This window comes from Fundulus heteroclitus, chromosome 16 (assembly GCF_011125445.2).
Source record: "Fundulus heteroclitus isolate FHET01 chromosome 16, MU-UCD_Fhet_4.1, whole genome shotgun sequence".
In the NCBI taxonomy this organism is placed as follows: domain Eukaryota; kingdom Metazoa; phylum Chordata; class Actinopteri; order Cyprinodontiformes; family Fundulidae; genus Fundulus; species Fundulus heteroclitus.
Window position 1 is genome coordinate 21,765,060 of NC_046376.1, and position 26,332 is coordinate 21,791,391.

General features: G+C 41.7%; 1 protein-coding gene across 7 annotated transcripts in view; it reads left to right on the forward strand.

The window, feature by feature from the left end:
* Window positions 1-25,244, forward strand: part of cep112 (centrosomal protein 112) — a 172,744-nt gene extending 147,500 nt beyond the window's left edge. For 4 of the 7 annotated variants that reach the window (XM_036148053.1, XM_036148058.1, XM_036148056.1 and 1 more), the window contains 4 exons: window positions 2,903-2,992; window positions 11,476-11,577; window positions 22,287-22,351; window positions 23,403-23,684. In XM_036148053.1, the coding sequence (XP_036003946.1) occupies window positions 2,903-2,992; window positions 11,476-11,577; window positions 22,287-22,351; window positions 23,403-23,406 (261 nt within the window). In that variant the 3' untranslated portion in view covers window positions 23,407-23,684. Of the gene's footprint in view, window positions 1-1,907; window positions 2,005-2,902; window positions 2,993-11,475; window positions 11,578-22,286; window positions 22,352-23,402; window positions 23,789-25,049 lie in introns of those variants that run through there. The other 3 variants (XM_036148055.1, XM_036148057.1, XM_036148059.1) reach the window with 3 other exon arrangements.
* The last annotated feature ends 1,088 nt before the right edge of the window (window positions 25,245-26,332 follow it).

Genomic DNA, 26,332 nt, shown 5'->3' on the forward strand with positions numbered 1-26,332 from the left:
TTCTCCTGGGCTTTGCCTAAGCTTTCACGGTCAGGGAGAAGTTTCCATACACATATCAAAGTATTAATATCCTTTGGATTTAGGACTTTTAAATTAGTTTTTTTGGGGTGATGAGTAAAACTAAGAGTAGCTTGCTTTAAGGACACAGCTTGTGATAGGTTGCACTGTTCTACACATTCAGACAATCTGTCCCTCAGGTTTTTCCAAGAACATAGAAATTTGGTTCATTCCTGATTAAAAGGGGGGGGAAAATACTTCTGTTCCTTTAAATAAACAGTTGACAAAACCAGTAAGTTTTCCGCCCCGTGTTAGACTTGAGCAAACCCCGAAACCCATGAACTGAACTCATCGACAGCTGGATTCGTAAATGCGCTGCGACGTCGTTTCAGATGTGTGGCAGAGTGATTCCTCTGGATTAAAGTCAAACTCAGGGCAGGTGTTTGTGACTGAAGAAACGGGTTGTTTTCCTGTAACGCTGTCTCTGCCTATTAGACTCAGTGAGCAATCTGTTGTTAGCAGTGTGTAATATCATCCCTCTATCCCGTCTGACACCAGTAATGACTAAATAACTCCTAAGCCTTTTTTTTTTTTTTTTTTTCTTTCTGACTCACAGAGCGTCGCCGCTGTTCTGCAGAACCGTCCCATATGATTCTGCTAATGATGCCACAAACGTTGAACTTGTGAACTCCGACGTGTTCGGAGCACGTCAAGCGTAGATGCCACAAGAAAGCGCGTGTCACATGTGGAGCCCTGTATTTAGCCATGCTTCCCAGATGAAGTGGACCAGATTTGCTGCGTCACAGTGCGGGAAATCAGACGTGGGTTCAGAAAGGCGGAGGGTTGACACGTCAGAGTTTTCTCATCTTCATCTTTGGTCATCCTCATACTGTTGGGGTGCCTGAGGAGTCGAAGCAGGAAAGAGTTTAGTGTTTTCCACATATGAATAAGTATAGAAAAAAGGGGAACATGAGTATGGAAATATGTTGCCATTTCCAAACTTTATTCCCCATCCTATTGCCCAAAGTCATTCAAGCCGCACCAAACGGGCTTAAATCAGAGGCAACCGGACTTTCTGAAAACGTTTCGACACTGATTCAGGAGTCTTTGTCAATTCAGGTGCCACCCGAATTGACAAATGCCAGAATTGGGTGTCGAAATGGAGAACCCTAACGCTGTTAAAAGCTGAAAAAAAGAGCAGGAGCAAAAGGATTCTGAGAGATTTTGGCAAAGGTTAATCTGTGATGGCTGGACAACTGGGTCAGAGCATCTCCTAAGCTGCAGGTTGTGTAGAGCGTTCCCCGTCTGATCAGTTCGTATCCACCTTAGGATCGAGGCAAGCATACACCATTCAGGGTTCAGGAATCTAAATAATGATCTGGTTTTCAGATAAAAGATGACTTGGGTCTAAATCTTTCAAGAACCTCTGTTTTAAGTGGGAACATAGTTTTACCTAGTCTGCACGATGTTTTATTAAAAACGTTCATTTCGTTTTACACATGGGTGTAATTCAGCTTTGAACACTTTTGGAGGGTAGAGGTGATAAAAAGCTTGACGATGATTCCAGCAGTTAGCGTTAATATGGGTTTTATGTTTGACAACTGGCCCGCAAAAACAAAATGGATTTGAATCTAGATAAACGGCGGAGGCTCTTATGTCCTTACATCTGACGAGTGCTGAATAAATAGACACGAAGTAAAGGAGAATCTTCCCACCAGGCCCGGCTCCTGTTTGTTTGACTGGATATAATAACACGCCTGACTACAGATTCAGCTGTTTTACCTCTCGGCGCTGCTCAGGAGTTCATTCCTGCCCCAAAGCTTTGTAGTCTGCGTGATTTATGTCAGTCGAGTGGGCCGCGGATCAGGTGGTCATGCCTATCACCTGGACTGTGTTTCTGCTCTGCTCAGAGAATCAACAAGCCAACACCTGGCCCGCTCGCTCAGCTCCGGCGGGGGTGACTCCTGGGATATTGATCGTTGCCAGAGCCTCGCACACTCGACCGAGGTGTGTGTGTGTGTGTGTGTGTGTGTGTGTGTGTGTGTGTGTGTGTGTGTGTGTAAGGGTAAAGGCGCTGCTGTGCTTTTCTGCGTGCATGCACACCTGCATGTAAAGCCCATTCCCCTCGCTCTGTTTTCCGTGCAGACTAATCAAAGATGAAGTGTGTGCTGGAAAACATCTGGTTCTGTGTTGTACACAGGAACTACACCTTACTATCACTTACAGGCAGAGAGGAACACGCTCATACCCCTGTTTTATTTCTCAAAATCTTCTATGAAAGTCTGATAATCTCCTGTGTGGAAAAAAAGCTTATTTTTTTCCCCCCTCTGCTTGTCTTTACTGAAAAAGTTTCTCCATGATTGATGTTCTGGCTTTCTTAGTTCAGATACAAAAACAAAGTAGCCTCTAATCCTCCTTTTTTTTCTCTCATCTGCACTGCAAAAATGGAACTAAAAATTAGTAATATTTTCTTAAAATTAGTGTATCTGTCCTTGATTTGAGCAGGTTGATAAGATGATCTGCCAATGGAATAAGACTTTTGCACTTAAAATAGGAACAACTCATCTCCATCCTCTTATTTCAAGTGCAGGATGTCTAATTATCTTATTTTAGGGGTCAAAATACTCATTCCATTGGCAGATAATATTATTTACCTGCTCAAATCTAGGACAAAAACACAAATTTTAAGAACATTTGACTTATTTTTAGATCTGTTTTTGCAGTGTGCATATTTTGGTGACCCTCTTGTGTCCGCTCTGTTAGCTTCGCCGTGCCGCCCTCTCGGCTGAAATGCAACCGCGGATCAGTGTCTGATCAGTTTGCGTCACTTACACGTTAAGCCGTGCAGAACTGTTCTATCGGCGCGTTTCTTGTCAGCCGACTGAACGCCTCTTCTTGTCCCCAGGCTCTGCAAGAGAAGGTGGAGAGTCTGCAGAGACAGCTGCACTGTGCCGAGAAGAAGCTGCTCAGCAAGGAGCTGGAGACAGAAGAGAGGGTAATGAACTTGTTTGTCCTCTTCCCTCAATCTCTCCTTTTTCCATTCGTCTCAGCAGCCGTTTTTTCGGCTGAACAATTTGCAGCCTCCTGTCATCGTTGCATCACCTTTTTTTTTTTTTTTTTTTTCCAACTTCGCCTTCAGCCTTTTTTCATCACAGCCTTTCACATTCTTGATCATGCAGCCTTTCTCTCTTGCTCTTAAAACCACTCCTTTAACACCTTCTTTTGCTACTTTATCACTTTATGTCGCAATCCCCTGTCTTCTGATTTTACTAGTCAGAGTTATTCCTCCAGGGGGCCACAAAAGAAAAAAAGAAAAAAATACGTTCTTAGCCTCCCTTCCTCCCCTTGCCCTCTTCCACCTTCCTTCTCGCCTTCTCCTGTTCGGAGTCAGCGATATGCCCCCTTGCACATTTCCCAAATTCCTTGAGATGTGGCCCCAGGAGCCAGTGCCCAGGGCCAAGAATGCCACCACTGCCTGTGTTCAAAAGGGAAGCTCTGGTGCGCGCACACACACACACACACACACACACACCCTGTGGCTGTGGAGAATGCCCTGTAATCAGGCTATGTTTTGACCTTGACACACACAGAGAAGAAAGAACTAATGACTGTGCTCACGCAGGAGGTTGGTCTTTGTACCGCGGTATGTACACCAAAGGCATTCGCTCTCCTGTGCTCCCTCTGATCCGCCCACTGACCCTTGCACACACTTCACACACTCGTCACACGTCTGCCGGTCTGGCCGTCATAAATCGCGCCGATGGGGTCGCCGGTTTTGAGGAGCCGCTTGTCACTGATCCGCACCTTGTTACGCCGCAGGGTCTTCTTCTTGTTTATTTTACGATCATTTTACCCTCATTGAGTTGTTGCTGATGGTGACTTGCAAAGGTGTTTGTACCTTTTACACATTTTTATCACATTAAAACAGTATGATTCAGTATATTTTATTGGGATTTTAGGTGATAAAGTCATGCATTATAAAGAATTGCATTGGCATAATTTTCAGGCAAACATCTGATAAATATGGCTTACCTTTGTATTCAGTCCCCTTAAATTGGACACTCCTAAATAAACTCTAGTGCAACCAGTTGCCTTTACAAGTCCCCGAATTGATAGGAGTCCAACTCTTTGTGATTTAATCTCAGTTTAAATCCAGTTGTTCTGTGCAGCCTCAGAGTTATATAATAGAAGATCAGTGAACAAACAGCATCATAAAGACCAAGGGACACAGCAAACAGGTCAGAGAGAAAGTTGTGGAGAAGTTTAAAAGGGTTGAGAAATAAAACCACGAGCTTTAAACGTCCCACAACGTTTAAGCCACAATCTGAAAAATGGAAAGAGTAAAGCATACCTACCAGGACATGACTGTCCAGCTCAACTGATGGGTAAGGAGGCCAACAATCAGTCGTTTATCTTTAATCCATGAATCTAGCCGTTATGCTGGTGAAGATTTCTGTCATCCAGGTCATGATCATTCCAAAGAAAAAGTTAAAAACAAAACTGGACTTTTTTCCGAAGTTTGAAGACTAGCCATTATGGAACAGTGGAAACAAGAAAACAAACGGTTTCATGAAACACAGAAAACATATGGAAGGTGCTCTAGTCAATCCAAAACTGAGCTTTTTTGACCCAGACGATACTGGAGGAAAACCTCTCAGAGGCTGCTTTAGATTTGGGGGTTGGGGATCTTCTACCAGGACAACTACTCCAAACATAGCAGAGCTACATTGGAAAGGTGAGGTAGTGGCGACGGTGAGGCTCTCCTGCGTTTCCTGTGCGGCTCACAGCAACTTCACTGACCTGTCAAGTCTCTCCTTTGGCCTGCGGTTTGTTGGGTATTTTATTTTGAAAAAAGAAATATTAACTTCCGCCTGCTTTCGACTTCTGTATCCAAAGAGGACACTTTACACACGTCTGCCGTTCAGCCATCTTTATTGCAGTTCCAACAGATCCACTGGGGGAAGCTCCGTTAAACCAGACAGCTCTGTCGGCTCATAGCCAAAGTCATTTTCACCTTGTGGCAAAACGCCGCGGCTCCCTTTATTTACGGTGCAAAAAACCTGCAGCCTCACGATTTCATTCAGTCAGCATGTTGAGTACAATTGAACAACGCGACAAACGTAACCAAGCGTTCACTTCTAATATTAGCTGCTGAACAGCTCCTTGGACACTATTCATTAATCTAGCACAGATTTTCTTCTTGAAAGAAAAATGTCTGAATCTCGTTGGTTGGTGTGTATTTAGTGCAGATCTCTTTTACTGTATATGTGTTTTAGTGGGTAGTTGTGCCCTCATGCTGTGGTTCGTGCGCATTAATAATTGAGGGCACATCGATGTGCTTCTTCCTCACTCACTGTTGCTGTTGTTGATCTGCCAACATGTGTCTTGTATGTTTTGTAATCCAATCTCTTGTACGCTGAAGCGGCCTTCCTGCCCAGACTTCACACAGATGCTGCTCGCCTTACGCTCACGGGGGCCCTCGCAGGCTCCCTCGGCCCCCGAAACGGCATCTCATCAGCTCGCCGCGTGATCAAGCTCTCCGTGAAGATGGCGGCCGGAAGAGTGCAGCTCTTTGGGTGAACGTGTGATGGCAGAGCAAATGGCACGGCAAATCTGTAAACGTTTCAGAGGTCGCTCTTCCGGCAACATAGGCGCTTGCTTTGCCTTGGAAATATACATTGCTGGAGTTTTCAGTAAACAACTGTTTTCTGTTTACAGCTCATTCCCTCTCGTGTTGTTTTCGTTGAGAAACCTCACATCAGCCTCTGTCTTATACTCCTCTGGAAAAGTCTGGGTTTAGATTTATTTTCCAGCATAAGCATGGAAATAGAGAACCCAGCGTTTTCTTTTTGCTTCATTGTTCAAATGTTGTATCCTTCTTTACTTTATTAGTTTGTTCCTTGTGTCCTTGGTTCCTTGTGTCCTTCACTCTCCCATATCCTCTGCCTTTTCCCTCATGCCCTTGCTTTTTTTCCTTTTGTTTCTTATTTGTGTCCTTTTATTCCCTCCTTGTATCTCTGTCTTCCCTGCCCTCTTTTTTCCTTGCCTCCTTCCTCCCTTCTTTCTGTTCTTCTTTCATTGTGTCTTAAATCCATTCCTTCCCTGTCCACTTCCTTTTTTCCTTCCTTTCATTCCTTCCTCGTGTCATTCCGTCTTCATTTTCTCCCTTGTGTCCTTCCTTTTTTAACCCTTGTCGTTATTTCCTTTTTCTGTCCTTCCTTGTTTTCTTGTCATCTGCCCTTTTTTGACCTTTCCGTTCCTGCTTTCCCTCCTTATGTCATTCCTTTTCTTTAATTCCTCCATACATATGTCCTTTCTTTCTTTCTTTCCCTGTGTTGTACCTCCAATCCTTCCTTTACCTCTTGTGTCCTTTCAATGTTTTTATGTTCTTCCTTGCTTTCCAACTTTCCTTTCCTTCCTTGTGTCCTTCCTTGCTTCTCATCTTGATCGTCTTTGCCCATTTTCTGTTTGCCATCTTTTACTTATAAAAAGATCAACCTCACCTGTATCAATGAAATGCTCAACAGCAATGACGTCAGCAGGTACCTCAGGTTTGTGGTATAAATATCAGCCATCAATTTATAGCGAATTTTTGTATTCAATATTTCAAATGAATATAAATCTTGGGGAATTCTGGGAAGTTGAGTCTGGAAAAGTCGGGAATATTTACTTTCACTGCGCGTGTGTGTAACTGTAGTGACATCTGTGACTCATTCTAGGCGTTTTTTCTCTCTTTCATCTTTTAACAAACCGTTTTCAGTCCTAATCGCTGAGTTCCAACTCTGGATGTGGAGGTGCAAACTTTGCCAACACTGCCGTTTTTGATGTACCCTCTTGTTCCTGACAACAGCGTTGTCACCTGGGAACAATAGATTTAATAAAAAAAAAAAAAAAACTGTCTTCCCCCCCACAATTTGTTTCATGCACACACACCAGCTTCATTAGCATGCATCAAGCCTCTTCAACGATGTGACAAACTTCATTTGAACATAGAACGTGTTTAGGGCTTGTTCCTTTCTGCTGGCAGCTGTCAGAAACTATGCCATGTGACGGCGCCAAACATGAGGAAAAAGTCAAAACCGCAATCTGAGCACTATATATAGATGAAATGTTGTCATTTTAAGATGACTGGGAGGGGAAAACGACTGCCTCTCCTCACAGTCTTCAAAATGGCACCTCATCAGGAACAAACAAAGTCCCGTTTTAAAAAAAAAAAAAAGAAATTGCTGCACAGATCAAACCTGATTTGTCTTTAGAAACATAAAGTCTTCTTTCATTACAAGGGAAAATAGTGGCACACATTCTTTTTTTGTTGTTCTTCCCAGTATCTCCCCTCTTCTCTTTTCTCCTTTCTTTCCTTTCTGCTCACATCTGGAGTCTGTCAGTGACCAAGCCCTCGTGACGGGTTTGATCAGCGACGTTGTTCAAAGACGTCTCACTTTTTCTCCTAACGGTGAGGAGCCTTCCCCTCACCCCCCCCCCCCCCCCCCCCCTCAGATGTCATCGCACGTCTCTTTCTGCCTGTCGGGAAAACAAACATGCCTTTGCTGTAAAAAAAAAAGATGTTGAAAGGAAAAGGGCAAAAAAAAAAAGTGCATTTGCATGAAAGAAGTGGAGAGATGCAGAGGGAGGACCCTTGGAAGAGAATGCAAAGCTGGAGGAACAATGTCTTTTAAGAAAACAAGTCAGCCGTCTTTTGGGGAGTCAGATGCTTCTGTTTTGCATTTTTAAATCCACAGAGAGACACACGCTGAAGTCTGTCTGTTAGCCAAGTGCAGGTTTAAACAACAGAGATATTGTTTGGATAGAAGCGGCTGCTTCCACCCACATGCTGGGAGCTAAATGGATTTGGTCAATAATGAAACAATGAGCATACGTGACGGGGTCTCGCAAGACTTTTTCACATTTTGTGACTTTTACAATCCCAAACTTCAATGTAATTTATTAAGATTTTATTGGATTGACCAACAGAAAGTGTTGCATAATTGTTACATAGGAGGGAAAGGATGCATGGTCTTCAACACTTTCTAAAAAAGTCTTCAGCTACCTTTACCCTGATTCCCCTAAATGGACCCAGTGTAGCCAAGATGCTCTGATCAGATGACACCAATTGGTTATTTTTGCCAAAAATACAAAACTCTAGATGTGGCAGAAACCTAAGACTGCACATCGCCTTGAAACAGGTCGTCCCCACAGCAAAACGTAGCGGAGGCATCATGCTGTGGGGATGCGTGTCTTCTGAGGAACCAGGAAGCTGACTACAGGGCAATGCTGGGAGAAACCCTGTTAGGCTGCAAGAGTTGAAACTAGGAGTTCAGCTTCTAGCAGGACAACCCCCCTAAAAATACAGCAAGATATGCAGCGGATTAATACAAAGCATATTCAGGTGTTAGAATGGCCTAGTCAAAGCCCACATGTAAAGCCAACTGAGAATCTGTGGTTAGACATTCCTGTTCTAAGACGAATTGGCAAAAATAAATTGGGTTTCTGATTGGGCATGGTGGTTCTACGAAGTTTAGGGCTTATGGACGATAAAAAAGCTGACTTGTTTTGTTTTTTATTTAGATGCATCCTTTACCTTCCACTTTTCCAGTGCTTTAAAGCGAGTAGTTGTCAAATGAGAAGAGGGAAAGAAAGTATTCAAGGTGTTTTTTTGCAAGGCAATGTATGGTATCCAGTTTCCCCGGCAGCTCCCCTGGACTCTTTGTGAATGTACTGTTGTAGCCTGGCCCAATCCAACGTATGTATGGGACAGACGATGGAGACAGCGTTGCCACAAGGGAGCTTATAATTTAGCCTGAGCGGACCTCTCATTGCTGCGGTGGCGGCACCGTACACGAATCAAGAATGCAAAACTAAGGAGCTTGGCTTTTGAAGAATCTGAGTCTCGCATTCAGAGCGGTTGGTAAGGGATGTGTTTATTCAACCATTGTTTATTGCTTTGGTCTGAAGCAGTGAAGTGTGTTTTGTCTTGGCCTGCCGTTCTGTTATGACTACAGAAGCTGCTATAGATAGAGATAGACGTCTTAAGGACATCGAAATTAAAGCTTCTACAACCTGTTTTTTTTTTTTTTTGCAACTTGTTTAAAAAGGTTTCTTCTTTTTCTTTTTTTTTTCTTTCTTTTTTAACCGTCCCCGACCTCATTCTCACACAACAGGAGAAAAATAACATATTCTTCTAAACTGATGGATTCCTAACCCACTGAAATTGCTCCAACACTTTAAAATGAATAGGTTTGGAAGGAGGCTGGAGAAATTGGCAAAGTTGTGGCGGACTAATCTGCTGCACACTGTGCCGAGACAAAGTGAGCTGCCTCATGCAGGGATCATTTATACTGAGGGTTGCTTTGAAGTGCTTCCCCAATCCCTTTCATTGTGCCCAGGAAGATTAATTAGCCAAAGCCAGAACAATCAGTTAAATCCACAACAGGAAGATTATTTTAGGGAAGCAGATCTCTTTTTTTTTTTTTTTTTCTACGTCTTTAAACCCTCCCCCATCACTTTATTTTATGGTCTCCTCACTTGAAAGAGCAGATTGGACTTTGGCTGGACTGTGGCTCTGCCACACACAGACTCTCTCCCTGGTTACACCTTGAAATATGTGGATGAAAACTGTTGCTTCCCCCCACTGTTAATGCTTTGAGCTCTGTTAAAGCGCTCGTCGAGCTCCGAATTAATTGATTCAGCGACTCTTCAGAATGCTATAAACTCTTTTTTTACAGTACCGTATAAAGCTCGGTTTGTGCATGCATGTCTGCAGCGCGTATACGAGCGCTTCCATTCATGTGTGTTTGTGGGTAAAAAGTGGGGGTTGCACTAACCAAACCCTTTTCAACTTCTATAATCAGACTCTGGTTTAGCAGAGTGTAATTTAGCCCCAGACAGACTTCCTCCGGTCCTCCCCAGTGGAGATGGCACGCCGGCTATTGAGCTGCTGCTGCTGCGTTTCATGGGTCCTGTCCCCTTCCAAACCCTCGTCAGTGCTTTGTGTCAGATGCGGCTGTAGTGGCCAACAACCAGTAGGGGGGGTCTCGCGTAGAGCCGAGTCATGCCAACTGCACTGGACCCCCTGTGGAGATGTGAAGGAGCCGAGAAAAGCAAGGGAACTCTGAGCCATGAATAAAGAGGGGATACCCTCAGTCCGTGTGTGTGTGTCAGCTGCTGCCTGGTATCCAGGTCCTTCCAGAGAGGCAGAAACACCTACTCAGCTGGGACATTTTCAGATTAATGATGTACAAACTCATCTCAGGAAAGCAGAATACCATCAGAAAGCTAATGTGCTTCAGGGATTCGATTTAAAAATTGTGACGTGTATAGATTCATTACAGGGATTTATGTAATCTCTTTATTTCTGTTTGTTTTAGTGAGCTTACAGCTAAGATAAGCCAGCAATGTTGTTTTTATTTTGAATATTCCACAAGACTAATAAAAAAAACTTGTTTTAAAAACAGAAATGTTGTGTTATGACCATTATAGTCAACAAACTCACCAAAGAGACTGCTTACTTCAATAGTTGTACTGCAGACAGTCCACAAAATGTTCTTTCTAAAGAAGCCGGTTGTTCACAAAGGACTTTTACCAGCATATTAAATGAAAGTTGAGTGGAAGGAAACACTTGAAGTTAAGACAGGGAACTGAGAGGATTATGAATCAACATCCAAGCAGCTTTATCCAGAGCTTCAAGAGCTACCAGACAGAAAGATATCCATTCCTTTTGTTCAGCCACTCCTGAACATAATCCAGAGAGAAGCTTCTTTTTTGGCTAATGAGAACATTGACCGGACTGTAGCCCTGTGGTCCAAGCACTTTTTCCAGATGAATATACATTGTTCAACCTATTTGTAAATCAAGGCCTCAGAGGCTGGAGGAAGAGTTTTAATTCTGTGCATCTCGAGGTCCAGCGTGACGTTTCCAGACATTTATGATTTAGGGAGTCGTGTCGTCCGCTGGTGATGCTCTACTATGTTTTACCAAGTCCAAAGTAAGAAAAGCCTTCTCCCAGGACGTTTTAGAGCACTTCATGCGTCCTCTGCTGACAAACTTTGTGGGGATGCTGATTTCATTGTCCAACAGGACTTGGTATCAGAACCAATACCTGCTTTATTGACCATAATATTACTGTGCTGGATTGGCAGCAAACTTGCACGACCTGGAGAATTTTATTGATTCTATATAACGCTCTGATTTTCTCAGAAGCCTAATTTTACGTTTTGGTGAACTGTAAGCCTCAGTAATGGAAATGAACAGAGACAAACGCTCTTTGTGTAATGAATGTGTTTTACTTCTGGAGTCAAGTTACTGAAGAAAATGAGCTTTTCAGGGATATTGTAATTTACTGAGATGCACTTGTATAACTGCACCTCTGTCGTCTATGCTTTCATCTTTTTCTGCTTGGTGCAAGTGTCCCTGGATATGCCTTGTGACCGACGTAGGTCCCAGGTCGGATGATGTTTGAATAAACGGGCTCTGTCTTCTCAGGTGACGAGGGTGCATCAGGAGTACGAGGAGAAGATCAAAGGTCTGATGCCAGCTGATCTCAGGCAGGAGCTGGAAGACACCATCACCTCCCTGAAAGCTCAGGTGAGAGTCCATTTGGGGAAAATAAAAATAAAAACTTGAAATGCAGTAATGATTTTTATTTTTTATTTTACAAGAATGCAGATTTTGTATCAGGTCCTCTAGGCAACAATCCTTTGGTGGAGATCAATTGACGTAAACTTGAGTTTTTTTCTGAATTACTTTATTCTGTTTTGTCTGATATAGAAGTTCAGCTTCCTAATAGCTTGGTGCCTCTTTTTCGGCTTTCTTTTTCCCTAAATATGTTCAATGGGTGATAACTCCAAGTTTTTCTCTTTATATATGACTTCATGTGCAGAATGTGTTCATATTTACAAATATGGCAGTCTATTGTTATCCATGTCATAATATGCAATAATCTGTCCTTTAATGGTGTTTAGAAAGCTGTACCTGTCAGAACAATGTGTTATATGTGTTTTATAGAAATGTTCTGACATAATTTGCCTGGAAAATGGATTTCAAAATTAAGACATTTGAATGCATGAAACGTAAAGTGCTGTGCAAAAGTTTAAATCACTGCGATTTTTATGCACCTGCTTGCCAAAGCACTATACTTTCTTGTAGTTTTTTTTTTTTTTAGAGTAGCCTTGATCGGTAGTTCTGCGAGCTTTTAGAAGGTGTTTCAGAGCTCTTTTTCTCTCAGCATATTCGTCAGTGTGGGATTAAAAATTCTGGTCTCTAAAAGAATACCTATGACAGAGGAGCAGTAAGAAATAGAAGAAAAGTTCAACAAAAACATGAGACTGGACAGGAAATAACCTTCATTCCTCTATTGATTGGGTGTTGGATGCCAAGTTTTCGTCAAGTAGCTCTTAAGAAATCAATATAAATACTTAAATAGTCTGTCAAACTGTGTTATTGTGTGTTTTATTCATAAATTCACCTTGAGCTGCACAATATATCAAACTGGAATTAATATGATGTTGTGCAATAATAAATATATATTTGGCTATGAATATTTGTTAATATGTTCCATAGGCAATTATTGTAGTTAGTAATTTTAATCAAGATTACCAAATCAGAGCACTGCCTGATTATCAGGTAATAATAGAGACACTGCTCTCAGTCTCTGTCAGGTATTGCTTTATAAATACCTGCCTGGTGAGCTGTGGTGTTATAGAACAATAGATAGAGTGAATTGGTTCACTGATGTTCTCAAATGGCAAGTAATGCACACGCATACACAATGACCGTAAACAACTTGAACAGCGTAAACAAAAATACTTTTCCAGGGCACTGAATATAAAGCTAGAAGGAAGGGGTTAGAGAAACTCATCAGGAAGGCCTGCAGTAGGGCTGTTGTAAACGAATATTTTAGTAATCGAGTAATCTATCGATTATTCTTACGATTAATCGAGTAATCGGATAAAAAAAAATTATAAAATAAACTATTGGCAAATCTGCAATAACACCAGTTAGTCCAGATCAGTCCAATATCTCCTTTTTGAGCATCCCTAACAGTTAAATGTTTGTAGTTTAGAAAGTTTACTTGTAACAGTAGTTTGCTTTAACCTGAAGAAAAGTTATACTAAGATATTAAATTATATTCAAATAATAAAGTGGCAGGCTCACAAATATGCTTATAAAAATGTCTATACTCCAGCTTTTAGTTTATGTATTTATCTTCAGTGAGTAATACACATACACGTAAAAGAACTAAGTAAACAACTCATTTAACTCTTTAACATTTTATTGATAATAACAACGCAATAACATTAAACCTCCAGTAAAGTTTCAAATCAGTAGTACAGCAAATCTCTTGCTTTTTTGTTCTAAAGTTCAAACAGAAAAGATAAATAAAGAAAATACTTGATTTAAAAATAAAACAAGTTTAGACAAAATAGTAAATACTGCATTTTATACAATATATTTTAAGTCTAAGGTGCAACAAATTCCTTGCTTTTTTCAGTGCTAACACAAAAGAGTAAAAAAATATTCATTAGCTTTAAATAGAAAAGTTAAGGCAAACCAGAGAATACTGCCTTTTATACATTCAAATTATAAGTTTAAAATCTGAGGTAGAACAGATTTCCTGCTTTCTTAACTGCAAAAACAGAGGAGAAATAAAAAAAGAATTAATAGAAAAGATTACTAAGGCAAAATAGTAAACACTGGCTTTACAAAAACAACTTGAACCTCAACAAAATCAACTTGGATGTTCTTAAAGATGGAATAAAAAAATATCTTAAATCCAACATATACTGAATGTTATTCAATATGCATTTCTTAAATGCTCCAACACACAGGTGTGCATGTGTTTAACTGTTAAAGAAGCCTTAAAGAAGACTATGGTTGCTGTGAAGGAAAGTGAGCATGTCGACATGTTGTGAACTGAGGCTTGCCCTGCGCTTCGATGCGATGTTCCCTGCTGCGGAAAAAAGCCGTTCTGATGGTGTTGATGTTGCTGGTATACACAGAAAGAACTTTGCAAGTTTTGACAGTGTTGGGTACCGTGCTGCATTTGATTTCCACCATAGAAGTGGGTTCTCCCTCTTGGACAGTGTATGCTCTCCAAAGTACATCAAGACTTCCTTTTGAACATCTTGGTTCAAATGCTGTTCCTCATCCTCCTCATCACTTGTGCTGGATTCTGAAGAACCCAGTAGATTGCTGAAAAATGTGTTGGTGTTCTGCTGATGCTCTACAGGCTTGTCTTGGGCATCAGTGGAGACCTCATTTTCACCTGAATTTTTCTGTCTCATTTTCTTTTTGACATCAAGGACCAATGTTTGAACCATGCTTTGGATCTTAAAGGCTTCATCTGGGGGCAAGAACTTAAGTTTCTTAAATCTGGGATCTAAAGCAGCAGTAAGTACAACAGTATTTGAGGATTGAGGCTGACACATAAATAGTCCTTCCCATCTTGTTGTGATCTGTGCCATCACTTCAGCTTGGTATGACTGAGCTGGTGCAGTCTCAAAAACTTGGGTCTGTATGGACTTCTTGAGGCTTTGCACAAGTTGTGGAAGTGCAGAAAGAGTAACGTAGTCTTGCCCACTCAGAAACACCGTTGCTTCTTCAAATGGCTGAAGAGCCTTGCTTATCTCCTCTATAATATTCCACTGCTCTGGCTTAAGATCAAGGTAGTGTTTTCCTCGTGGTGTCAATGCTGGGTCAGATAGTGCAGCAGTTATCGGCCATCTTTGCTCCAGCAGCCTACACAGCATGTGGAAAGTACTGTTCCAACGAGTGCTTACATCTTGTATGAGCATGTGTGATGCTGTGCCCATTTGCTGTTGCTTATCCTTCAGCTTTGTGCAAGCCAGTTCACTTTTTTTAAAATGTTCAACAAGACATCTTGCAGCTGCCACACACTTTGAGATGCTCTGGTTGCTCTTCAGAGCATTCTGTACCACCAAGTTCAGGGTGTGCCCTGCACAACGCACAGATGCCCACTTATGCTTTTCTGCCAAAATCTTCACTGCTGCTACAATATTGGCACCATTGTCGTGGATGACAGCTCTGACTTTCTCAGGTGGAACATCAAACTTTGCAATAACCTCCTCAAGCCACTCTGCAATGTTTGCTGCTGTGTGTCTTTCTTCAAGTGGCATTGTTGTCAGGGTGTGGGACTTCATTTTCCAGTCCTCTCCAAGAAAGTGGCATGTCACTCCAAGATATGCCTCTGTGGCAACACTTGTCCAAATGTCTGCTGTGAGAGCAATGCTGTCTGTCTCTTTTAGGATGTTTTTCAATTTGTCTTTGATTTCTTCATACTTTTTCTCCATCATTTTTACAAAGTAGGTTCTGGAAGGAGGGGTATAATTTGGATTGAAGGTGGAGATCATCTTCTGGAATCCTTCATCTTCCACCACGGACAGCGGTCGCATGTCTGTGATGATCATATTTAAAATGCTGTTTGTGAACTCAGCTGCTTGAACAACCGAACATCCTGGAACCCTTTGAACAAAGCTGTCCAACGTATGACTCTTCGGTTCACTGAAAAGAAGCACAATGTAATGATTATTTGTTTATTCCTTGTTATGAATTAAATATATTTCAAGTGCACTAATTTGGATATTATAACATTTAATATTATTAAGTTGGAATCTGCACTGACAGCTCATCTGCCATGATAGCAGCTTTAGTTTCAGTTTTATTTTATTTATGGATTTAAGGCTTTCATTTATGTGTGAGTTTTGAGGATGCTTTAATTAAAAGTATTATTTTTAACCATCACAGAAAAATCTAAATGCAGTGAAATGGTTTTTTATGTATTGGAAAACAGAATGTAATCTATATGTTAGGAAAAAAATAAACTCTTACTCAAAATGTAAAGGTTTGAGTTTGTACAGAGTTCTGCAGCCTTAACTAGTCATGATAAAATGCAAAAATGTTGCTATTTTTATTAAAACGATGCTATTATTTATTCTTGATTGCTTAGGTATAAACAAATATAGAATTACTACAAAAAATATTAATCAAAAATTTCTAATTCATACATAACAGTAGCGAGAAGAAAAGATTGTAACTTTTCAGGTTGGAAAGACACCATTAAATAAATGCTTTTCAGCTTATGCCTGTAATCTGTTGCTGCGTATTTTTATTAACAAACTTACATTAAGTCCTGCATAATTTCTCTCAGTTCCACCCTCACATACAATTTACACTACACCCGGTTAAGTAACCGCTATGTTTAAGCGGTAGATGTAACGTTAGCAAAATAATGTGCCTCAATTTACATCTATAACATGGCAGATTATCACACAACGTAGTTAGCAAAGAGAACATAAACGTTACCTGTTGGCAACCGTGTACGAGTTGGATGCATGTAGCGGGTGTTTTCTCTTCAGATGCTGCAACATTGATGTCGTGCTGTTGTGGTACGCCAATTCTGCTTTGCAGTGGATGCATTGCGCTGTGTTGTCCTTTCTGTTTAGTCTAAAATGTTCCCAAACTTTTGACATTTTTTGTCGCTTTCGGGGTTCTCCTTCTGAGCATTCTCCGGTTCCCTCCATAGCTACAAACTTAGCACATGTGCTCCAGGCGCTAACGGAAGTGGTAGCGTTGTGCAACACAAAAACCCTCCGGCTAGACCAGTGTGCTGCGTATTTAACAGCATTGCTTATTACAATACAATAAATTTAGCGAAGCTTCGAGGCAGATAAATTTCCTCGAGGATTTTTTGTAATCGAGTTTCTCGAGTTACTCGATGAATCGTTTCAGCCCTAGCCTGCAGTGTTGTAGGATTCCCCTCAACACTGTGCAGGTGGTGGGAGTCAGAGGGGCTCTGGCAGGGATTAACAAATATTAGAATATTTTCAGTACCAAAAGTCTGTGGACATAAATAACAGCCTGAACTGCCGACAGAACAGCGTCCCACTGTGTCTGCAGAGCCTGACTTGTGCTGAACCCCCATCCTTTCCTATCAGAAGAAAGGTGAAGGACCTGGAGGGCATCTAGTTACTTTCTGAATGGGGAGCTGTTGTCTAATAATTCTAAGAACGGTCCCAGATCTTGTTAAAGGACTTCCAACAACCCACTTGGGAATAGCTAATTTTTTCAAGTGTGATTTGAGTCAAAACTTCCCTAAGCCTGCTATTATGCGCAGGAGGTTGTGTATGTTTCCATTTGAATAGAATGAGACGCCTGGCTAAAAGGGTTGTAAAGGCAAGTACACTTCACATTAACAATGGGAGATTAGATATTTTAGTGGGGGGGTGGGGGGGGGGTGGGGATAACGAATACAACACAACAGGGGTTGGTGGCAAATTTCTACATTCAGCACCATTGCAAGAGTGACAAATATTTGACTCTAATTACAAAGGTTTGGATTGGACCAAAACATGAGTATGATTGGCTGGGGACATGCTGCTATCACTGGTGGTTGGGTAACTTTTTGCTTGCTGAACATCCGTGTAATGTACTCTAAAAAGAACCTTAGCATGGAGCAAACTGTCCCTAGCACATATAGTGTAGAGGGAGCTGAGTGAACCGACTCAAGAACCCCATTACTCTTCCCAAGTTTGCTTAGAGGGTTACCTTTTTGCCAATAAACTGTGTGCATGGTGTGTTATACTAGTGCTATCTACATAGCTGTCATTATTTTGTCAATTTGCTGTACGTTTGTTGAAATCCTGTCCGGCGCCCTCCTAAGGTTTAATGAATGTCTTGCATTCAATTTCAAATCAGTATTGTTATTGATTCAAACAATACTGTGACGTCACCCAGAAAAACTGACATTAGTAGCTCTGCTGCTGTGAGTTAAAGAACCGACTCTGTCTCTTACATCCCTCCAGTTGGTATAGTGAGTCTTCCGATCATTGTATCAAAATTCAGGTGAGCTATTTATTAGATTAGCATTCAGTTAGTTTATTTAGCATTTATTTAGCTTTCTCTACTGGCCCAGACCACGGCCAGCCCACAGTCATCGCACGTTCCCTGGTCGGCGGGGCACCACCTCTTCTCGACACACTTTTCAAATATAAGTATATTGGGCAGAGTAAGGCTCTGGTACGAGGGTGAGTTACACTTTAAGATAAACTTTCCATGGAGTGTCAGGAGAAATGATGATGATATATGTCACAGGTACGGAAGATAGGATCAGAGGCGGGAGGCAGGAGCATAACCTTAACTCGTGCTGAATTCTTGTGGTATTTGTGCGTTCGCAAACACACGAGAATCCATCATGTGGCGCTCCAGCCTCAACCATTCGGGGCTGAAATAAAAACAGTTTGGGCCAATCACATTTCAGTATAATCGTTTAAGATGGGACATACAGCTGTGACGAGAGCAAAGAGCTGCTGAGTCCACAGCTGAACCAAATGAATGAATGAATGAATGAAAACTTTATTGTCATTGTCACAAGAACAACGAAATTTAAAAAGTGCCATAGATCCGTGCATATGTTTAAAAAAAAACAATAATAATAAATAAATAATAAATAAATCTCTGTCCCTCAATTTACACACAATATAAGAAATAAATAACAAATAACTGATAAAAACAACTAATAAATAAAAAATAGCACATTCTCACACACATCATCCATGATAATTAATAGTTATTTTTGGTTGCATTTAGTTTTGTTATTGCTGTCGGGTAAAAAGTGTCTCTAAAACGGTTGGTTCTTGTTGTGATTTCTCTGTATCGTCTGCCTGAAGGCAACAGTGTAAACAGAGAATGTCAAAACAAACATGGCAGCACAGGAGGTCGCAGGCGTAGCTGCTGCTGTCACGTCTGTTTTGTCAGAATTAACAATTTAATTTTTGAAACAGCAAGAAGTGCCATGACCAGCTTAACTTGTGATTTCTCATGACCCCTGCTGCTTACAACATCTTCATTTGATACTGTGATTGGCTAAAACCAACCTTTGGTAGGCGGGCACTAGGTGTCGCTTCACCCAATCAGCACGGAAAGTTCTGCTGAATGTCCCTCCTTTCCCCAAACTAATTGGATGGCAGCAGACCAGATTGATAATGTGCAGAAAGTATCAATCTGGCTTGCTAGGTTAGCAAGAACAAATGTTTAAATATTGGAGCTGCAGTGGAGGGTTCTTGCAAACTGTGGTGTTTCCAAAATTGAATTCAAATTCACTGCAGGACTTTGTGAAATTTTTGGTTCTTAACAGGAAGCGTTGCACAGATAAGATGCTTTAGCAAGAACTTTGTGGGTTGCAGCTCTGTCTGGGCCCCAGAGGAGCATCCGTCAGCTCTACTGTGATCCAACAGCAGAGATAGTTGATATTGCATGCCCAGTAATATTGAGTGAAATTGGGTAACGCAAGGCCCCCCAGCTTTTAAGGGAGTTGCAAAATAGCTTTGCTAATACGGGGAGGCCTGCCAGATCATATAAAAGAGGATACCATCTGATCCCATTGGCAAAAGAAATATCTTTTAATAAATATTGGAATGTGTTGGAACTGACAGAGACAATTTTGGGAAGATCACAATTAATTCTGCTAGTCAAGGTAAGGGGAGAGAAGACCAGCCAGTCATGTCCTGCTTAAACTTCTCAGAGAGATGGGAAACACTTCTACCTAAGATGTTGTCTAAGGAGGGATTAATAAAACCTCCCAGAAACTGAAATCCTTATGAAAACGACTATGAATGGGAAGAGGGACAGTGGGAGGTACCTTTACAGGTGATTAACTGGGAGAAGTTCACTTTTACCACAACTTAATCTGTAACCTGACTAGGCCTGTTTACCACACTGAGGTAGAATCTCTGCAATAACCAGAATAGACTAAACTGGGGTTTTCTACATAGAGCAGCAAATCATCAGCATAAAGGGAACGTTTAAAGTAAAACCATTTCTGGCATAACACTCTCCATCCACCTCCTGATAAAGCCAGATAGCCAACAGTTCTAATGCTAACATGTTTAGGAGGGGAGAAAGGGAACACCTTTGCCTGGTGCCCTGAACAAGGCTAAGGAGAGACAACCTCTTGCCATTTGTAAAGACACGGGCAAAGTAAAAGCGCTCTCTGATCAATGCGATAAAAGCAGAGCTGAAACCATATTTTGAGAGGATATTATACAAATATTTCTACTAGATGATTTCTCTGCATCCAAGAAAATAATCACTTCCAGAAACCCAGGGTCGGGTGACCCAATTATTTTGAGATTATCGTCTAGTATTGAATAATGAGTTCCTTCCGGCCATGAAACCAGTCTGAGCAGCTGATATCACCGCAGAAGGACTTGCTGTAATCCTGTGGCTCAGACCTTGGCAAGAATTTTCTGATCGACATTAAAGAGTGAAATTTCCCGATCCGGTCTAAGAGTCCAAGTGAAATACTGTGACGTAATAGTTCATGAAAACGTAATAGGAATAGAGAAAACTGAGCGAAGATTTTCTTGCCCTCATAGAGCCCAACAACACAGCAAAATGTATTTATTTTGAATGATGTGTCTCCTTTAAGTCACCCATCTCAGTTGCACATTTCTTTAATCTGAGTATGCTGATACAAGAGCTTTACTGATCTTGTCAAGTTGCTGTCAAACATCTGTTGTCGCGTTAGCTCGTAGCGTTAGCGTAGCCAGCATGAGGCATCATTCATGTCATTCTGTTCTGTCCGTCTGCCTCATTGGGGAAGTACTTGTGAACAGCATTTTTGTGTATGCCTTGTCAGCAAAAGAATGTGACATATGTTTTGTTTTCTGCACGTACTCTCCACGTTAGCAGAGTTTAAGTCATTCAGCAGCCGCTCATTGTTTTGGTCAGGTGAGCGGCTGCAGGGAGAGGAGCGTCTGAAATTGCAGCGCTGCTGGTGGGAGAAGTGCAACAATTTGGGTAAATGTTTGTACCGATTTTGAAGCAAATGAGTATCTTTGAATAATCATTTTTTTAGTAATGTTTATATCAAAATATCAATTATTTTGGCAACCTTATAGTTGTAAGGAAATGTGGATATGTAACTCTGATAAATAATATCTACAGCCTGGTTCCGCTCAGTTATTTTGGTTTGCTCAAGGCTCACGTTTTATATAAGTTAATTGGCCTAACCATGGATGTGAACCACAATAAATTAAATTTGGAAGTAATGTAAACTCTTCAGACAATGATTTAAAAATAAGTAAGAGTATGCAGGAGGTTTCTGCATTTTTATGATTATTTCTTACCATAATTTAACAAAACACTAATCCAGTATGCAGAATGTTATATCTTTGGTTAAGTGCATCAGTCGAGATTGGAAGAAAGTTAGGACCAAATTGCAGCGCTGGGTATGAAATGAAGATACATACTGGTGTTAAAACCACTTAAAATTAAATCAAAGGGTTTGGAGATGACCCAAGCCTTTTGCACAGAGCTGTAAATAAAGAGAGATCTCAGTCTTTTCTCTTGTTTTTCAGAGCACTGGAAAAACTCTAGTTAAACCCAAGGACCTCTTTTCAACCTTTTCACTGTAAATAATTTTGTTAATAAGAGCTTTTGGGGTAAAAAGGACTCATGTTAAACCCCTTCCTTGTTTAAATATATCTCCCTAGATCCCATTTCAGCACGCAGACCGCAGCGCTGTGATCAGAAATGTTTATAAAATGTAATCCGTGACCAGAGCGGCCTCTCATCTCATTGACACCGTTTTGGGTTATTCCACATTAAAATGGATTGTTTTTGGAATAGAAAACAATAACAAAACAGGTATGGGTTTTTTTTTTTTTTTTTTTTGTGTCTCACGAGGATTGCAACCACATTTTGGTAGAGTTTTGCATATATTTTAAATGAAACGCTAGAATTCGGGCTGAGGTCTCCCCCACAGAAAGGAATGCACCCTCGGCTCCAGTACGCTAGTCCCAGAACAATACAGATTCTTCAGGAGCTGTGATTATTCTGCCAGCCTCTGGATGCCAAGTAAGTGTAGATCGGGGGGGTGGGGGGGGGGTTATTTTCACTCCAGCCAAAAGCAGCACTTCATAAATAAACGTACAATTTGTAGCCAAAGAAAAGAGGAGAGCTGACTCCTCTCACCGCCTCCAAACTCTCCGCTAACCTGGCACATAATGTGCCCTGTTGTCCAAGTGTGTCTTAACCCCGCTGCTCCCATCTCCTGACCTCTCGGTCCCTGCTGTCTTGACCCCTGGACTTAACAAGCAGCCTTTTCTTTCACCCTTTCCTATTCAGCTCCCCAACACCAGAGAAGCACAACCAATCCTGCCTTCTCCACTTGAAACTGGTCTCCTGCTTCCTTCTTTCTGTTTACGCCAGACGTTAAATTTTCAAGATCCCTGCGCCGCGTTTTTTTAAATCACGTGTCTGTTGTGTTGCTGTAGGTCGGCTTCCTCCAGAAGACGGCCTCTTTGCTGCAGGAAGACCTGGATGCCTGTCGCAACAGGAGGTACCGAGTACAGAAATCATGTTTGTTTGCTCTGCAGATACAGCTTTCTGTATAGATTGGAAGAAAATCTTAGATCATTATGGAGGGCTTTGATTTGCTGCTGATGCGACCGACTATGAGCTAATAAGATCTTAATCAAGGATCTTGCCAAAGTTGTCACACTCCTTGAACTTTACTCAATTTAGTGGATCTACAACCACAAGCTTCAATGTATTTCACTGAGATTGTGTGCAACAGATCCACACCGAGGGAGGTTGAACCTCCGCCCCAGTCTCAGGTCTGTTGCTAACAGGTTTTCTTCCAGGATTGTCCAGTAGCTCTATCCATCTTCCCATCAACACTGAGCAGCTCCCCTGTTCCTGATATAAAGAAGCATGCCACCCACATGTTTCATGGTGTATTTAGGGTGATGTGCATTGCAAAGGCGTGGAAATACGTCTTCCTATCTGTGAACACCAGCCACTTGGATCTTGTTAAGTACGCAGGGTAAATGATGCAATCTACTGGCCCTCCTTAGACAGGAAACTTCCTGACCAATCTGTATGATTTGATTGAATTTGACTTTGTAAAGTGCCTTGAGATGACCTGTATCACGAATTGGCGCTATATAAATAAAATTCAGACTGGCAAATATAAATTTGAGTAAATGAAAGCATCCCCACAGCATGATGCTGCCACTACCATGGTCAGGATAATGTGCAGCAGTTTTCTGCCACACATAGACTTTTTGCTCAAGGGTATCAGTGAAAAATTTTTTTTTTTTGCTGTAAAAGATGCGGAACACCATTTGTCTTCCACTCTACAATTATGTGCTCCTTTGTGTGGGTCTCACACATACATACCACATAAATTACGTTGAAGTTTGCGGTTGTAATGTGAAAAAGAAAACGCGGAAAAGTTGTATAAGTGCTTTTGCAATGGCAATGTACATTTTTGGGTAGCTTGGGTATTTTAAAACAGCGCAAACATCCGTCTGCAGCGACGACGTTTGATTTTGTTTCCATCTTCCTCAGTCATAATGCTTCTTTTCATGTTATATTGTTTTGCACAGGTAACAGGACGAAGCGGACTCTCCAGGACACGACGGACAGAAGTGAGCACTGTAGTCACCTCTCATAACACACTCCGACGGGCCAGTCATCTTTAAGTTTAACGTACCGCTTTATGCCGTAGCATGTGAAGTATTTATTTATCTCATTTTAGCATTAACATTGTTTAAATGTGACATTTCATTTTCTCATCCAGTTAAAGTGTTCATTTCTTTGGGTGTTTTTTTTTTTTTTTTATCAGTTACTGGATTTTTTTTTCATGGATATGTTCATATTTTTGTAAAATCATCATTTGTAATAAAAGACTTGGTCTCATATTTTGTTACGACGCCGTCCTTTTTGCCCATTCTACGCTTGTGTTCTCATCATCTTTAATCAATTGCTCAAACCGAGGAAGTCTCTCTGACCGCAGTGCGTGTGCTAACCTAGATTAGGCTGTAACAAGAGTCAAAGACCTTGAATTCCCATCGCTGCCCCCCCCCCGAACCCCCCCGTTATTATTTTACATCGTGTCTCCGTCCAAACCCTCGATCGGAGCGCGGAGAGCAGTCGGGGGTTTGCGGTGGGTTCGGATAACGTGCGCCTGTAAAGTAGATTGTTTAGACCTCGGGTTAAGGCCGCAGCCACAGGCCTTGATGTTTCTGTCTCAGCCAACGCGTCGTGTTTTATCCGCCGTCCCACTCAGGATTTCACATTTCAAATCAGTAGTGCCCAGAATGTGTAGGTTTCTGATAATAAGGGAACGCGATGCAACATCCTATCAGGTTGTGTATTTGGTAGATGAGGAATGCAGGGGCTGGAATACTCATTTTCTGAAGCATCCTAATATTTTTTTTTTCCCTGCCTTGAATAACATTTAAAGATGTTATTACATTCCTGAATCGGGTTTGATTTCAGAGGCCTCCACACTTATTTGCATTGGAATTGCTTTCTTTTCACGCCCACACTTCACGTGTTCCCATTGTCCGTGACCTGCTTCGCCGTCTCCAAAGCAAACATGTTTCCCCCTCTCCGTGTTTATTTGATGTGCTGATTTCTGCTGCCCATGCAGAGAAACGAAGAGTAGGAAAAAAAAAAAAAAAAAAAAGCACGCGTACACAGAGAGAGAAAGGGAGATAGAGCGAGATCTGTCGGACCAACATCTGAGAAGCTGGAGTTTAGTCATTCAGGGCGAAGCCTTTGTAGAGTCTGTTGTTTCTGCAGAAGGTGCAGGGGAGTCATTACTATTGCAACGTTTCATCCAAGCTGCATGCTCATTTATACACATCCAAAGGCGTGCATGTGATGTTTTTTTATGCGTACCTTCTTTGTGGCCGTGCCGTGCTGCGGGTAAAGGCCTCTCTGTGCTTCAATCAAACTTGGTTGTTTAACAAGTTGCGAGAGCAAAGCAGGCTCTGCCGTGGACTTCGACCGAGCAAGCGTGGCAGTGCATCCTCGCCGCTTCTTTTCCTCGCGTGGATTTTGATCAGAAACAGAAAATGAGGGGCCGCTCTTTTGTGCCTGTACCAGCATCTCGCATTATTATTCAAACGCTTTGAACTTTTTTCTCATTTAGCTGTTACAGCCACAAACGTCAGTCTCTTTTGGGGTTTGGCTCTGCTCGCCTTGCACTTATACAGGCTGACGCTTCCAACGTCATTTCCTTACAGATTCCCAAGACGCTGTGTATCCCAGCAAAAACGGCTCAGCAGGCGGAAATGTGCCGCCTCAGCATGATGCTGCCACCACCGTGTTTTTCTGTGGGAGGAGGGTGTGTTCATGAACCTCCACTCCTCTTTCAAGTCTAATGCCACCTCTAGCCAGTTTTTATCCAGGATTGCCTTGAATTGGCTCTATCCATCCTCCCATCAACTCTGACCAGCTGTTCCCACTGCATGAAGCTGCCACCACCGTGGCCAAGGTTAGTTTCCCCCCCCACACACACACACACACACACACATACAGTGTTGGGCAAAAAGGTTAAGTTTTGTCTCGTGGGCAATTTTCCTCACAGTTCTCTTTTAATTGATAAAGAGTTTGATAATAATAATAATAATAAGGATTTTAATGACCTAGGGAACAGTAATACCAAAAGTTTTGAAACAGATGAGATCTGCTTTTCTTCAACTGTGATCAAGCAAAGGGTTTCATTTAACATGGTTTCAATTTCACCTTAAAGGTATACTACGCAACCGGGGTTGATTTTCCAGCGAGGCTCCCCCCAGAGGGCGAAAGTAAAAGTGCACTGTCGTAAAGATCCTCAGCTGTTCTGGTTTCTCTGACAAGCCAGGCACGGTTGTTTTGAGCTTAGCAGACAGGCGAACGCAACGAAAAGTGGAAAAAACGGCAGTACAAACAATGACTAACACAGTGAAAGTATGAATATGAAGTTTCCCGCAGCGCTATCTTGGCGAGGCGACCGCGGCGGCCGCGGTAGCGTCTCGCCAACATTTAAAAAATAAATAAATAAATAAATAATAATAATAAAACTCGATATGCTTGCATGTTTATTTGACGTTAACACGCGGTTCTTTGTTGTTGCTTTCGCGTGTGACTTCTGCTGTGAGTGCAGGCCGAGGGCTCTTGCAAGTGCGGTATTTCCCCCACAGACCACCAGGGCGGCCGAGAAAACCTTTGTTCGACCTGAAATGACTCATTTAATCATCCAAAACGGTATGGAACACATTAATTAACTGAAAAATGTTGCATAGTATGCCTTTAAATGGTTTTGTTTCAATCAATGAATGCCATCTAACTTACAAGACACGTTGAGTTTGAACGTATTTTTTTCTAAAATGCAACATCTTAAGAAAAGCTGTTGACTCAAGAGGAACGTGCCGGACTCCGGTCAAGTCTTGGGGCTTTTAGAAGAACTAAGCCTGTGATGGAAACAGTGGTGGAGGAGTCCAGCCAGGCTTCGGTAGTACAGAAGTATATGTGCTAACGTTGCCCG